The sequence below is a fragment of the Gossypium arboreum genome, chromosome 6 (assembly GCF_025698485.1).
Source record: "Gossypium arboreum isolate Shixiya-1 chromosome 6, ASM2569848v2, whole genome shotgun sequence".
Taxonomy (NCBI): Eukaryota; Viridiplantae; Streptophyta; class Magnoliopsida; order Malvales; family Malvaceae; genus Gossypium; species Gossypium arboreum.
The window spans coordinates 550,226-564,930 of NC_069075.1; the positions used below are offsets into that span (position 1 = coordinate 550,226).

The 14,705-nt window shown below is 34.5% G+C and overlaps 2 protein-coding genes and 1 long non-coding RNA gene across 4 annotated transcripts; 2 read left to right on the forward strand and 1 right to left on the reverse strand.

Moving 5' to 3' along the window:
- Window positions 1-1,183: 1,183 nt before the first annotated feature.
- On the reverse strand, window positions 1,184-2,433 carry LOC128294046 (uncharacterized). Its single transcript, XR_008284224.1, has 2 exons — window positions 2,343-2,433; window positions 1,184-1,384 (listed from the first exon to the last, which is right to left on the reverse strand). It is a non-coding gene; the product is annotated as an uncharacterized LOC128294046 (long non-coding RNA).
- Window positions 1,471-9,860, forward strand: LOC108483565 (RNA polymerase II C-terminal domain phosphatase-like 1). 2 transcript variants are annotated; one of them, XM_017787028.2, is made up of 17 exons: window positions 1,471-2,851; window positions 3,506-3,976; window positions 4,185-4,395; window positions 4,522-4,679; window positions 4,803-4,873; window positions 5,021-5,126; window positions 5,205-5,288; window positions 5,421-5,969; window positions 6,088-6,148; window positions 6,459-6,589; window positions 6,721-6,774; window positions 6,969-7,065; window positions 7,466-7,701; window positions 7,808-7,891; window positions 8,421-8,486; window positions 8,600-8,673; window positions 8,777-9,860. In XM_017787028.2, the coding sequence occupies exons 1-17, from the start codon at window positions 2,567-2,569 to the stop codon at window positions 8,883-8,885; spliced, it is 2,847 nt and encodes a 948-aa protein (XP_017642517.1). In that variant the 5' UTR covers window positions 1,471-2,566; the 3' UTR covers window positions 8,886-9,860. The 2 variants fall into 2 exon arrangements, 1 of the variants encoding a protein (XP_017642517.1); XR_008284223.1 differs by lacking the exons at window positions 8,600-8,673; window positions 8,777-9,860 and having other exon boundaries at window positions 2,566-2,851; window positions 7,466-7,515; window positions 7,625-7,701; window positions 8,421-8,476.
- A 1,855-nt stretch (window positions 9,861-11,715) lies between these two features.
- LOC108480435 (clathrin light chain 1-like) lies at window positions 11,716-14,251 on the forward strand. The gene is made up of 3 exons (XM_017783439.2): window positions 11,716-12,152; window positions 13,150-13,303; window positions 13,568-14,251. Exons 1-3 carry the CDS (start codon window positions 11,767-11,769, stop codon window positions 14,030-14,032), a joined length of 1,005 nt encoding a protein of 334 aa, XP_017638928.1. The 5' UTR covers window positions 11,716-11,766; the 3' UTR covers window positions 14,033-14,251.
- The last annotated feature ends 454 nt before the right edge of the window (window positions 14,252-14,705 follow it).

Consider the following 14,705-nt stretch of genomic DNA (forward strand, 5'->3'; position numbering starts at 1 on the left):
TAAAACAAATTATATTTTAAAATAGAAATTTGTATTTTAGTGCTATGAGTTGTTTAGAAATATTCTTATCTTACTTGACATGTTATAATGTTATATATTAAAGCCTTAGGAGGCTATGCCTAGTGGGGTTAGGTAATTGCTTTTTAGTTAGGGCTTTTGAGGCTTCACTTGATGAAGCATGTGAATCTTGAGAGACTTAGTCAAATATGGTATTAGGGCCTTTGGAAGGCATATGCCTAAAACGAAACCTAGTCCGATGGGGCCTTAAGAGGAATTAGGGCCTTAAGAGGCCTATCATAATGAGACATTAAAGTCTCAAAAGGCTTTGATGGAAATGGCATTGGGGCCCTCAAAAGGATACTGTTTTTATAGAGCTGTTTCGTTGGTAGTCGATCATAAAAATGCCTAACCCAATAGGACATTAGAGCCTGAAGAGGTTTTGCTAGAAACGACATTGAAGCCCTTGAGATGCCATGGCTTATGAAGAGATGTTCTCGTTGTGACAATATACTTCCTAGATGACCTAGCATGGTTTTTTAATAAATACTTTGTCCTATTTCCAATAACATACTTAGGTTTACATACTTGGACGACAGGTGACTTGCAAATAATACATTTTCAAATGCCTTACATTCCATATTTGTAGGATGAATTTATTGTCCAAATGTACTAATTGACATGCTTCGTGCATGATCTTTCTTGCAATTCATTTATCTATAAAATAGATTTTTATACAGTTCATTTAATATTAATAAATGCTTAAAAACTCATAGGAAGTGTTTCAACTAGTTCTTTCCCTTTTAAGGTGCGAGCAAGGTGGCTTCATGAGAAGAGGCGATATGCTCCTTAATGTGCAAATAATAGGCCCTTTGAGGTATGACGAGATGCTCCCTTGATGTTAGCAAAGTGTCTTCTGATGTGTGAGTAAAGAGCCTCTCTCAATGTACCAATAAATGAGTTGCTGCTATCCATCAATCGAGTCTCATTTCAATCGTGAAATTATAAAAGCCACGTTATTTTTACAAAGAAATAAATATCATTTAAATGGTGTTTTTTTATTAGATTTTATATAAAACCTACAAAAATACATACACGAAATGAGATTTGAATCCAAAAATTTTGATTTTTAAAAAATATTTATTTTATTTTATTTTTGAAACTAAACAAATTGATAAAAAATTGATATTTCAAAAATTTTCAAAACATAACTCAAATAAAATAACAATATTAGTTAACAACTCGTTAATAAAAATCCTTAAAAATCACGAAAATCTAAAGCAACACGAGCAGTCACGGGCACACATCTCTAGAACATACTACAACAACCACCATATAAGCGACTTTCCAATAGCAACACGCCACGTTAACCATCCGGGACGTTAACCTAATCAAAAAATTTCAAAAACATCATTAAACTCCAAAATTTTATCCTCATATTCAGTTACGTCCCTCAATTACTAAATTAGTCCTTTTCCTCCCAGCAGCTCGTCATCATTCGTACATGGGATTTAAAAAAAAAAGTTAAAAGGGAAAATTGAAAATCAGCCCCAGCATCTCAATGCTAAAAGGCTCTTCTTCACGCGAATATATAAAATTGTTTATTCTTGTTATTGGCCAACAAATTTATAATTGTTTAATATTAAGGACAGAAATATAGGGTTATCTGGATCTAGGGTTATCTCGCTTCTTCATCACCAAAATCATTGATATTTTCTTTTGGTAATATTTTTTTTCCTGGGACGAGAAAATTAGGGAAAAAATTTCGAAAATCAACAGATTTCTGGATCTAGAGGTTTTTTTTTCTTCATGTTTTTCTTTTAGTAATTTTTTTGTCTAAGACGGAAAAATTAGGGGGAAAAATCGAAAATCAACAGATTTCTGGATCTATTTTTTATGTTTTTCTTTTAGTAATATTTTTCTCTAAGACGGGAAAATTAGGGGGGAAAATCGAAAATCAACAAATTTCTGCAGCTAGGGTATTTTTTTTTCCTGTTTTTCTTTTGGTAATATTTTTTCTCTGAGACGGGAAAATTAGGGGAAAATTTGAAACTTAACAAATTTATGGCTTTCGATTCTTTTCCCTGTTGTTTTTCTTTTAGTAATATTTTTCTCTGAGACGGGAAGATAAGGGGGAAAATTGGAAATTAACAAATTTCTGGATCTAGGATTTTTTTTTTTCTGTTGTTTTCTTTTAGCAATATTTTCTCTTAGACGAGAAAATTAGGGAAAAAATCGAAAATCAACAAAATAATCGATGCATAGAAAAAAAGCAAGCGAGATCCTTGATTAAGTTTTTCTAAAAGAACTTTTGAGATCGAACTCTCCAAAAAGCGCAGATCTACCTGAATGAATCTGACCAAATAAAGACAAACCCTAATTTTTGCTTTTGATCTTTCAAATTGATTTTTGTTTGTTGTTACTGGACTCGCAATCTGCAAAATAGAAAGAAAAATCTGGTCAAAATCTAAAGAGAACCGAATCGATTGAAAAAAAACTCGTAAAAGTTTCTTTTTTGTTATTGTTGATGACGAGATTTTGACGAGAAATTGACGATCTGAAACTGAAGATGAGCATGTACAAATCAATTGTGTATCAAAGGGAAGAGGTGTTGGGATATGTGGAGATTTATCCACAACAACAACAGCAGCTTAAGGAAGAAGAAATGAAGGAAATCAGGATAGAATATTTGACGCAAAGCAGTGAGAGATGTCCTCCATTGGCAGTGCTTCATACCATTACTTGTAATGGGATTTGCTTCAAAATGGAACCACCAAAGGACAGCAGCTACTCTGCTTCTGAAGATATGCCTCGGCTTCATCTTTTGCACTCTGAATGTATCAGAAACAACAAGGTATAGCCCCCACCCACCAATTTGCCCATCAAAACTTCAACAAAAACCCAGTATTAAGAAAAGAAAAACTGAGCTAAAACTAAAACCCCAGAGGGAAACAAAGAAAAAGTTCAGAAAATTATGTTAAAATTGCTCAGGAACTTATTAATTTACTGGACAGATGTTTTTAGAGGACCCCAAGTTGAAATTTAGACGAATTTTGCTGAAACACTGCATCAACTTAGAGAACTGAGAATTTCAGTGAACTGTCTAAACTGATTATGCATCCAGAAAAAAGAAATATGAACTGGTTTTCTTGAGGAATTATGATGTTATTGATTATTAATTTCTTGACAATTGTTGTGAACGCATGAAGATGAACTCGTGAACTGCAACAAATTTCTCTTAACTTTATTTTAAAATCATCAGAAACTAGAACTGTTAGAAGCCTTATTTATCCCTGAATTTATTGAGTTGTTTACCTTTGTTGATTTACAGGCATTTGCCATCTAAGCCTGTTATAATTAGCAAAGCTTGTCCCTTGTGGATGAATTTTACTTGGATCATATCTTACAATTTTTTGGGGAAAGCTTCTATGATGTTTATGCAACTTCATTTTTGTTTCATATTGGAAATTTTGTGAGAATTAATGGTGGTGTTATTTGGTGCTTCCAGACTGCAGTAATGCCTGTGAGAGATTCTGAGCTCCATTTGGTTGCAATGTATTCTAGGAATAGCGACAGACCCTGTTTCTGGGGATTCAATGTAGGAAGGGGACTCTATGATTCTTGTCTTGTCATGCTGAACCTAAGATGTCTAGGAATTGTCTTTGATCTGGATGAAACTCTCATTGTTGCGAATACAATGCGCTCCTTTGAGGACAGAATAGAGTCTTTACAACGAAAGATAAACACCGAGGTTGATCCACAACGCGTTGCGGCTCTGATGGCAGAGGTAAAGCATTATCAAGATGATAAGACCATATTAAAGCAGTATGTAGAGAATGATCAGGTTGTTGAAAATGGGAAGGTGATAAAGGTTCAGTCAGAGATTGTTCCAGCCTATTCTGATAGTCATCAACCTATTATTCGACCGCTCATTCGGTTACAAGAGAAAAACATTATTCTGACTCGCATCAATCCACAGGTATAGGCTTTATTGATTCCAGTGACGATATTTTGCATGTTCAATTGTTCTTTTCTTGTGTTTGATGGTTCAGTGCTGCCCTATTCCATCCTGTAAATGAGGAACTATTTGAATTGTATGCAGTTGATCATATAGAGGCTTTTTCATATTCTCCTATGGTTTTTTGTCGATGGACAGATTGAATTGATTGATTTTATATTTCCCATAGATTCGTGATACTAGTGTTCTTGTGAGATTGAGGCCTGCATGGGAGGATCTCCGAAGCTACTTGACTGCAAGAGGACGAAAACGGTTTGAGGTTTATGTTTGTACAATGGCTGAAAGGGATTATGCTTTGGAAATGTGGAGGCTTCTTGATCCCGAGTCAAATCTGATAAATTCAAAAGAATTGTTGGATCGTATTGTTTGTGTTAAGGCCGGTAAGCTAGTTATATTGATCAGGCTGATTTACATGCAAAGCTTGCAATTGGATCTGTTTTGTGTCTGAAATGGTTTTGGGGGTGTTTTTTTCCCTTTTTACTACTAATTATTTTTTGTATGAATAGGTTATAGGAAATCATTATTCAATGTCTTTCAAGATGGAATATGCCATCCAAAAATGGCATTGGTTATTGATGATCGCTTAAAAGTTTGGGATCAGAAAGATCAACCTCGTGTGCATGTTGTTCCTGCATTTTCCCCTTACCATGCCCCTCAAGCTGAAGTATGCATGACGAGAAATTGTCTCCCCTCTTTATGGGCTTTTTACAACAACATGTGCAATATTAGCATTAGTTTTCAACATCTTTTTAGCAATATGTACTTATTGCAACTCATTATATTGTAGGCAAATAATACTACTCCAATTCTATGTGTTGCAAGAAATGTTGCTTGCAATGTTAGAGGCGGGTTTTTCAGGTAATAAAACTAAGATTCCTTATTACTTATACAACTGCATAATTGTGCCTTCCTTATACTAAAGGTTGAGCAATTCAATTGGTCACATTTGTTTATGCCTTCCAAAATTTTCTTGAAAATATGAAATACCTTTGGAAATTGATACAGAGAATATGATGAAGTCCTTTTACAAAGAATACCTGAAATTTCATATGAAGATGATACTAAAGATATTCCGTCACCTCCAGATGTGGGCAACTATTTGGTCTCTGAGGTTAGCCATGACAGCATTTTGCCTTTTCTTTAACTTTCTCAATATTTATAACACATTTGGATCTGCTGTGCCTTTCAGGATGACAGTTCTGCTTCAAATGGAAACAAAGATCAACCTTTGTTTGATGGCATGGCAGATGCTGAGGTTGAAAGAAGACTAAAGGTAATTGACATTCTTAGGCTCTTTTGATTCATGGAACTAGGCTTATATACACTATGTTTGTTTTCTCTTTATTTTCATATGTGTGGATTTAATTTATAAACTTTTTCTTTTTCATTTGCTCGGTTCGTGCAGGAGGCAATTTCAGCTGCATCAACTGTCTCTTCAGCAGCCATTAACCTAGATCCAAGACTTGCTCCTTCTCTACAATTCACCATACCATCTTCTAGTTCAGTTCCATTGCCAATAGTTGAGTTTCCTGAGGCAGCTCAAGTGATTACACCAGTGGCTCCTGTTGTGGCCCTTGAACAAAGCTTGCAAAGTTCCCCAGCAAGAGAAGAAGGTGAGGTTCCAGAATCAGAATTAGATCCTGATACAAGGAGGAGGCTTCTGATACTGCAGCATGGGCAAGATACCAGAGATCACACACCAGAACCTGCATTTCCACCTGTAGGACCTAAAATGCAAGTTCCAATCCCGCATGCTCAATCCTGTGGAAGTTGGTTTCCTGCAGAGGAGGAGATGAGCCAACGACAACTGAACCGAGCAGTTCCCAAAGATTTTCCTTTGGATCCTGAGCGAATGAATATTGAGAAACATCGACATCCACCCTTTTTTCCCAAGTTTGAGAATTCTATTACATCTGATAGAATTCTTCATGGAAACCGAAGATTCCAAAAAGAGGTAATTGGTTCTTTGTGGCAATCTGGCATGTAACTATTCATTTCTATGCTAAAGTGGAAGGTTAAAGTTACCTTTACTTGGTGAAACATGGTTACCTTAGAGCATAACTCATTTGCAGGCACTTCGAAGAGATGACCGATTGGGGTTAAACAATACATCTAGTTATCATTCTTTTTCAGGTAAGCTGAAGCAATTAATTTTACATTGAGATGAATGCTGAGTTTCCTTTTATCCAATGCGTCCTTGTTACTGCCAAAACTGTTATTCTTTTCATTTGATTTCAATTCTCTTGCATTTCTTCCTGGAAACTTGAATTTTCTTTTCAATGGAAGTTAATAGATTAGTACTTCTTGTCTGATATTTGTTATAAGTTTTTTAGCAGGCTGAAGTGTTTCTAGGTTGTTTACTTTGATGTTTGTTCAGCTTGAGTGATCATACTTTTGTTGTCTGATTTCATTATATTTATATATGGATGTTCTATATTTTAAGGTGAGGAGATACCACTTGGTAGATCATCTTCTTTCCACAACGCTCTTGATTTTGAATCAGGACATACTATTCCAATTGGAGAAACCCCAGTTGCAGTTTTACAAGATATTGCAATGAAGTGTGGAGCCAAGGTAATTCAGAAGCAATTTGTATTATTGAGTTGGACCATAATGTTTACGTTTACAAATGTGATATAGCTATATGCTTCATTTTAGCTCTCTGTATGCTTACTGCCTCTAAATTTTGTTTCTAAAACTTGTAGGTGGAATTCAGATCAGCTTTGGTTGCTAGCCTTGACCTGCAATTCTCCATTGAGGTTTAATAAACTCTTTGACTTGTAAATTAGTTTTAGCTTTTTCATGCTATATGTCTGTTGTTCAAAATTAATTTGGATTTTTAGAATATATATGATTATTATTAGTATAATTAGTATTTTGGGGTTTGATTTTGTTTGGTATTTCAATATGGAGACAATTCTCCTTTGCTTATTCTCTTTCTTATCTGTGGTAGGCTTGGTTTGCCGGGGAGAAAATCGGTGAAGGGATTGGTAAAACAAGAAGAGAAGCCCAGTGTCAGGCTGCTGAGGATTCTATAAGATATTTAGCTGGTAATATATCTTCCTTTTTGTATTCTTATCTAGAAGTATGTTCTGCCGTATATATAAATTTGACCAAATGATATCCACTCTAATGGTTTTTAGAGAAATAATAATCATGCACAAGAGCTAAACTTAGAAATAATCTTACACCTAATCTTTGCTTTATTGAACTTTGTGATATAAACTGGATATAAAGAGGGTAGACACTGAAAGACAACTACTTCGAAGAATGCTAAATTTTCCAGTAATATAGTAGGCCAATGTTATAAATACTCATGGTGCAAGATCTCAAAGGAATGTCTTTTTGGCATGTTTCTTGTTTTTGTCACTGTGCATTGATTCATTCAGGCTCTCTTGTTGCAGTGGATTCTTTTGGAGCCATTCTAACTGTCTTACAATATACTTGCAGATACATATTTGTCTCATATTAAGCCTGATTCTGGTTCTGCACAAGCTGATGTAAGTAGGTTGTCCAACATGAATGACACTGCCTTTCTTGGTAATATGAATTCACATGGGAACCAACCATCATCTAAAGAGGAATTTATGTCATTTTCAATTGCATCAGAATCACCTAGGCTTGTTGACCCGAGGCTCGAAGGCTCCAAGAGATCTATGGGTTCAATCGCTGCACTTAAAGAACTAGTGAGAGATCTCAGGAACTCATTAGTTATTTTAGTCTTTAAAATGTTTGATTACTAGCACTAGTTTAATCTTTATTTCGGGTTGGTAATTTGTGGTTTGTTTGCAGTGCATGATGGAGGGTCTCAGGGTAGCTTTTCAAGCACAGCCTCCTTCATTTAATCCATTTCAGAATGATGAAGTATATGCACAGGTTAGCATTTAATGACTTTTTTTTTTGTGATCTAGCCCAAGATTAGTTCTTGTAAACCGAGGAAAAAGAAACAACACACAATGAGAATTGAAGACCATAAACTTGAACTATGTGTTTTAAGAGCCTGAACTAATTGATCTCTGAATTTCTTGGGGTTCCTTCCTCTTGGTTAAAACTCTTCAGTTATTATTTGGTGTTGCAGTAAAAGTAATGTTTTTTAAACCGGACCAGTGGTCGAACTGGTCAGGTCACCGGTTCGATTAGAAAATCATTAAAAATTCAAAAAATCCTGTTCAATTGGTTCAATCGCTGGTTCAACCGGCCCATATTGGTTCTTGGTTTAGTTGGTTCAAAGTCATTCTATGGACCAGTACTCGTCCAACCGGTTCAATCAGCATTCAGTCTGGTTCAGACATTCTTGGGTAGAAGAGATGTTGTGGTCATTTTTAGACTAAAATAAAAAATTTGTGATTGTTAAGTTAATTTTCTCCCTCGACTATAGCAGTTCGTTTATTCTGGCTTCATTTAGGTTGAAGTAGATGGGCAGGTTTTCGGCAAAGGAACTGGGTTGACATGGGAAGAGGCTAAAATGCAGGTACCTATACTTTTGTTTAGGTTCATATTCATTTTCTTTACTATCCATAGTTTCTGCCCCTTAGGAACTGGGCAAAGGAACTGGGTTGACATGCTCTTTTTTCTCCCCCTTAGGCTGCTGAAAAGGCCCTTGGAAATCTAAGGTCAATGCTTGGTCAATTTACGCATAATCGTCAGAGTTCTTCGAGGTGTGAGATCTTACTTTTTCCATTACCTATGGCTCGATGTGGAAAAACAATTATTGCTCCATTTAACGTTCTTATTTGCTATATCATTGGTTATTTGGACCAGTTCGTTGCAAGGTATACAAGGTAAACGTCTAAAGCCAGAGTTTCCACAAGTTCCACAGTGGATGGCTTCTTACGGTAGATATCCCAAGAATGCTCCTTGGGTTCCCTGAAGACCTAAAAAGCTTTCTTGTAATCTCGCTCTTTGTTCATATTGTGTCTGAAAGCCTAACGGATGAGATGTCATGACTTGAAATCCACCCGGAAAGCAAGCAGAGAGGTGTTTTACAGATAGAATGCAAAGATTTACATGCACGAACTCACCATCTCGTCTTTCCCTCTCAGCGACAACCAAGCTCAAACAGATGATGAATGTGCTAATGTATTGGGTTTTTCCCCCTCAAAACGCTTAACAGCCCAACAACGCTGCAAAGGGAGGTGCAGCGGGTGCCACAACAGTCTGCACTCTTCTTTTGTTGATGCTGCAAATACTTAAGTCTCCACACAACTCGGTTGTTTGCAGAAGCAGTGCAGTAAAAATATCATGGAGGTGTCGGATTGCATTTTGCCTCTACTAAAAAATGGGCAAATTAGTTTTTGTACATTAGATTAAGTAACAAACAAGTTTTTTCTTTTAAAATTTTTATTTATTTCTACTATTAAAAATTAACATGGCCAATAGAATAACTAAACAGTGACATGTGGCATCACATGTTTCCGCTGTGAAAATAGATAAAACTTTTTAATAGAAAGACTAATTTACTTTTTGATTTAATGTATAGAAGACTAGTTTGCCTATTTTTTAAGTAGAGAATTTAGCTCCAAGTATAAGGATTTTCGTGATACTTTTACTAAAGCAGTGCTAATGGGATGCGGACATTGATGGAAACAACTGCATAGCTTCGAGACTCTTAACAATCAACAATGCTTACTAACGGTAGTCAGCTTTTACCAGAGACTGACAATGGTGAAATTTGCTGAGTTAACTCAATTTCCGAGTTCATCGAGTTGTTATTGATGTAAAGCAAATTTTTTTTTTCATCCCAGACGAGTTGGCTTTACTCATTGTCCAATACTCAGAGTAGGAATGGTATTGTATATGTGTTTATACAAATTTATATAATTTCCGAATCTGTTTATTGTTTTAACATTATTATTTGAATCTAAATTAAATTAAATTTAAATATTAGAAATTTAAAATATTTTATTTGAACTTAAAAGGGGTAAATCTTAAAATTATATATAAATTTTAGTTTAAATATATAAATTTTGATTTTGTGTAATTTTATAAATGAAGTTTTGGTTTGATTCAATTCTCATAAATTATTAATATAATTATTAATGTAGCATCATTTTATATTTATTTATTACATACAAAAATAATTATATTTATCCAATATAAAAATAAATTGATCTGTTTATTTCTATAAATATGTATGATTGAATCAAAATTAAAGTTTTATGTATACATTTTAAACACAATCAAAGTTTCATGTGTATAATTACATCAAACTAAAGCTTATATATACAATTGCACATTAAACCGAAAGTCGTTTGTAATTTTGAGATTTATTCTTATAGATGTAACACCCGTGACCTTTGCAGTGTGAAGTTTTTCAACTTTTTCCTTAAGGTTTCATATGTTCCCGATTTAGTCCCGGGTCGTTTTTAAAGTGATTCTGAGGCCTCGAGGACTCGAATAAGGGACGATACGCATGTGTTTGAAAGAATTATGCTATGATTTATGAAATGTTTAGAAATGAATGATTTAAGTTACATTTTTACGGTAATACTCCGTAACCCTATTTCGACGACGAATATGAAATAGGGGTGTTACAATAAAAGTCAAATACTATTTTTATTAAAATAATATTTTAAAATTTGAAAAAAATTAAAAATGGTTGATTCGCACTTGAAAAGTAGTTTCATTCCAATTGTTGTTATAACAGAAACGGGCAAAACTGTTGAATGCAAAGTAATGCTAGGAGCAAAGTAATGAGAGAATTAAGACACTATATTTGTTAACATAATTTGGACACAACGATCATATGTCTATAGAGCCTCATCCACTGAATGATCTTATTATTCGGATCACCTATAGGCTTAACCCCAATCTACTTGTTATACAGATAACCATAATACCAACCTCAGTTGTCACAAATCACTCTAGCTCACGATACAATCAATAAAACATCAAACAACCGTGGGGCAAAAACAACAGATGACTAAGTAGAAAAATTTTTCTCGTTCTAACAGATCATGAAATGAACAGGTAAAATAGCAAATAATTAGCAAAAAATCAATGGATAATAATTTATATACAATAAATTAGAAAAAATAAATAGTTTAGTTTCTTATATTTAACAACAATTCAAACTGATTTCTCAATTTTGGTAAGGTACAAGGATTAAGTTAGATAAATTAAAATAAAGAATTAAATTCAAATATGGGTAAATTACGCTCAAAGTTATTAAATTATTAGTAACTTTACATTTTAGTTACTTAACTTTACAAAGTTACAAAATGATTACTAAATTATTCAAAAGTTTCCATTTAAGTCACTGGCTATTAAGTTTTTTATAGAAAAAGTCTAGTTAGTAACTTCTAAGCGATGATTCGACGATCGGTATAGGGAATTAGTACCTATTGACGAGTAAAATAACATACCTTAGATGCAAGTCGATCTAACAGTCAAAGTTAGAGATTGAAGAACAAAATTGTCTGGATTTTGATTCATAGATTCGTGACGTTTAAAGCCGTTTTATGAAAAAAGGTAATTTGGAGGAAAGAAGGAGATGGAGAGCGTTCGATTAGTGCAGTTGAGTGACTTAAATGAAAACTTTCGAATAGTTAAGTGACTGTTTTTGTAACTTTTTAAAGTTGAGTAGTCAAAATGTAAAATTACTAATCGTTTAGAGACCTTGGTTGTAGTTTACCCTTCAAATATTTTGTGAAGTTGAGGGACCGAATTAAGAATTAGACCTATTAGTTATTACCGCGTTCTATAGATATTTCTCCATTTCAATTCCTTTTCCCTGCTTTCACAGAGGAAAGATGGCGTCCTTTGATGCGTACGGAATGGAAGGGGAAGAGATTCACGTTGCTCCTAATAACCATCCTTTCACCGTCGACGATGAGAGCTACTCGAATTACGGCTCTTACTCCAACTTCACCGATGACCAGCAGTTTACCGGGGACGGGGGCGATGTGGCGATAGATGACGTCACTGCCTCTGCTGATATCTTCGGATTCGGATCCTCTGATCCGACTCATGCCTACTCGCAATCTCCATTCGCTACTGCGATTCCAGTTGAGAACGGAAATGGAACCAATGGATTTGGTCTTGGAAACGATGATGTTTTCGCTTCTGACGGACCGGTGCTTCCTCCTCCTACTGAGATGGAGCCTGAGGAAGGCTTCGTTCTTCGCGAGTGGCGGCGGTGAGTAGTAGTATTTTCTCTTCTTTTCTTTTCAAATTGAATCGCTCAATTTGTTGACTTTTGTTGTGTAAATTTGACCAGATCTGCTGGTTTACCAATTTTTCTCAGCTTAGATCTGCAATACTTCCAATTCGGATTCATAAAATTTGGCATTAGTTGAACTAAGATTTACTATAAATTCAAATTTTTTAACGATCCTTGCGTGTTTTTAGATCTGCCATGGTTTTAACTTTTGCGGCAATAAGCTTTTTGTTTTTTAGGTATGAAGTTCAAATAGTTCAAGTTCTAGTTTTCAATTTATATTGTTCTTAGTTCATACTCCACCCATTGTAATCCATGAGTGTTTGTTAGCTTTGATGAACAAATTAGGAAACCTTTTGAATGCAGTTTTAGCTTTTACGATCGCATAAGCCATAGATTTGTTTAATAATTGATGTATAAGATCGAGATCCATATTGAACTTACCAATCAGAAGATGTTTGAATAGCTTTGGAACACTTTATCATTTCATTGAAATCATTTTCTTTTGAAAATCATATGCATTATTGTAGATTCTGAATATAATATGCTTATATTTGTAAAAAGCACATAACATTTAAATGCTTTATTTTAAATTATTAAGCCAGTAACCGAATATCATATTTAAGTTTTAACATGCCCGCAAACAGGAAGAATTATTTACAGGTTTGCATGGGGACCTAAGTGGAGAAGAAATGTCGAAGCTGAAAAATGATTTGAGCTCGAAAACTCTGATATAATGTCAACTTGGGTGATCAATTCTCCCGAAAACTTTAGCTGATATGGACATTGCAATGAACTCCTTTTTTGAGATTGACTCGAATATAGTTTACTGATATTATCGAATTCTTCATTTTTACTAATTTTTTGTTGTCTGTCTTCAAAAGATGTATGAAATTATGGTATATATTTGTTCAATTAAATTGTTAGTTGGCAGCCTAAAAGATTTATCTTGCTGATATTCAATTTGTTGCTGCAGTCAAAATGCGATTCTGCTTGAGGAAAAGGAGAAGAAGGAGAAAGAGTTGAGGAGCCAGATAATCGAAGAAGCCGAAGTGTTTAAGCGAGCTTTCTATGAGAAAAGGGAAAAAACAATTGAGACCAACAAAAGTAATAACAGAGAAAGAGAAAAGGTAATCTTTCCAACAATATGAGTTTTCATATCCGCGCATATGCATGCGAATGCTATATCTTCATCATAGATTCAAATAGCGGTTGCAACACAATGTTGAGACTTTAGTTTTGGTTCTATCTGCTGTCGATATTTACTGTAATTTGACTGCGGTGGCCATTTATTATATCTGGAATCGAGATGAAAATGATGTGACCGGAAATGGTTTTTGCCCGTAGATTAAATCTTTGATCTTGATATTTTTTATATTTTGTGCTTGGAGCAGCTGTACGTGGCTAACCAAGAGAAGTTCCATAAGACTGCGGACAAACAATACTGGACAGCAATAGCAGAACTCATTCCTCGTGAGGTCCCTAATATCGAAAAGAAAAGAGGGAAGAAAGACAAAGAGAATAAGCCCTCAATAACTGTCATCCAAGGACCAAAACCCGGAAAACCGGCTGATCTTTCAAGAATGCGGCACATTCTCGTGAAGCTGAAGCATACTCCCCCGCCTCACATGCTTCCACCTCCTCCAACAAAGGAAGGTAAAGAAGGAAAGGATGGAAAAAACGACCCTAAAGACGGAAAAGAAGCTGCTTCAAATGGAACAGCATCTGCCAAGAAAGTGGTGCCCGAAAAAGATGCCACGGCAAATGGTTCTGCCCCCGAACATGATGCTACTACGGCCAGTAAGGACCGATCTGGTGCCGAACCAGAACCAGAACCAGAAGCAAAATCGACAGCATAATACATTTACAAAGGTTAATTCTTCCCCATTCTTTTTATTTTCCTCGAGAGATTTTGATTCTTTATGCGTTCCATATTTACCATAGTATTTATATTGCAAGTAATTTAGTGACTTCATTCTTAATAGAATTTCATGTGATTTGTGATTGGATTTCAAATATCAGTTTTTTTTTGCTTATTTAACTTCGTGGATAGACTTAATTGTGTTGTTTGGGTATAATGAGCTTTTTTTTTTTTTTTCGTCTATTATTATTTAAGTGTGTCACTAAATTGCTGTCATAAATTAATTCGATACCAATTTCTTTTTTTTATTTTTATCTGTACTATTTAAGAATTTAATTGAGTTGATATTATGAGTCAATTAGATACCATAAAATTTTGGATTAATCAATTTTTAGAGAAATTGGGAGATTATAGAACTCATGAAAGCGTTGAAAAGATCCCGCCATTTGAAGCATGCTATAAATTTTGTTATTCCATGCTATAAATTACTTTACTTTTATAATATCACTTGTTAATTGAGGTTACTTTCTTAAAAGCACCTTTTTTAATCATGTTAATATGAATATTTTTTATTGGAAGGAATTTACAAAAAAAAAAAAAAACCATGATATTATGTTGATCCCAAAAGTAACAGAACTGACTATTTTAACTAAGTAATGAGGTTATAAAAA

Bases quoted from the DNA above. Each gene is read 5' to 3' on its own strand.
- LOC108483565 (XM_017787028.2), top strand. From the start codon at position 2,567: ATGAGCATGTACAAATCAATTGTGTATCAAAGGGAAGAGGTGTTGGGA. The intron at 5,289-5,420 runs GTAATTGACATT...CGGTTCGTGCAG, and splicing joins AGGTTGAAAGAAGACTAAAG to GAGGCAATTTCAGCTGCATC. The intron at 8,487-8,599 runs GTACCTATACTT...TCTCCCCCTTAG, and splicing joins GGGAAGAGGCTAAAATGCAG to GCTGCTGAAAAGGCCCTTGG.
- LOC108480435 (XM_017783439.2), top strand. From the start codon at position 11,767: ATGGCGTCCTTTGATGCGTACGGAATGGAAGGGGAAGAGATTCACGTT. The intron at 12,153-13,149 runs GTGAGTAGTAGT...TTGTTGCTGCAG, and splicing joins GTTCTTCGCGAGTGGCGGCG to TCAAAATGCGATTCTGCTTG. The intron at 13,304-13,567 runs GTAATCTTTCCA...TGCTTGGAGCAG, and splicing joins ATAACAGAGAAAGAGAAAAG to CTGTACGTGGCTAACCAAGA.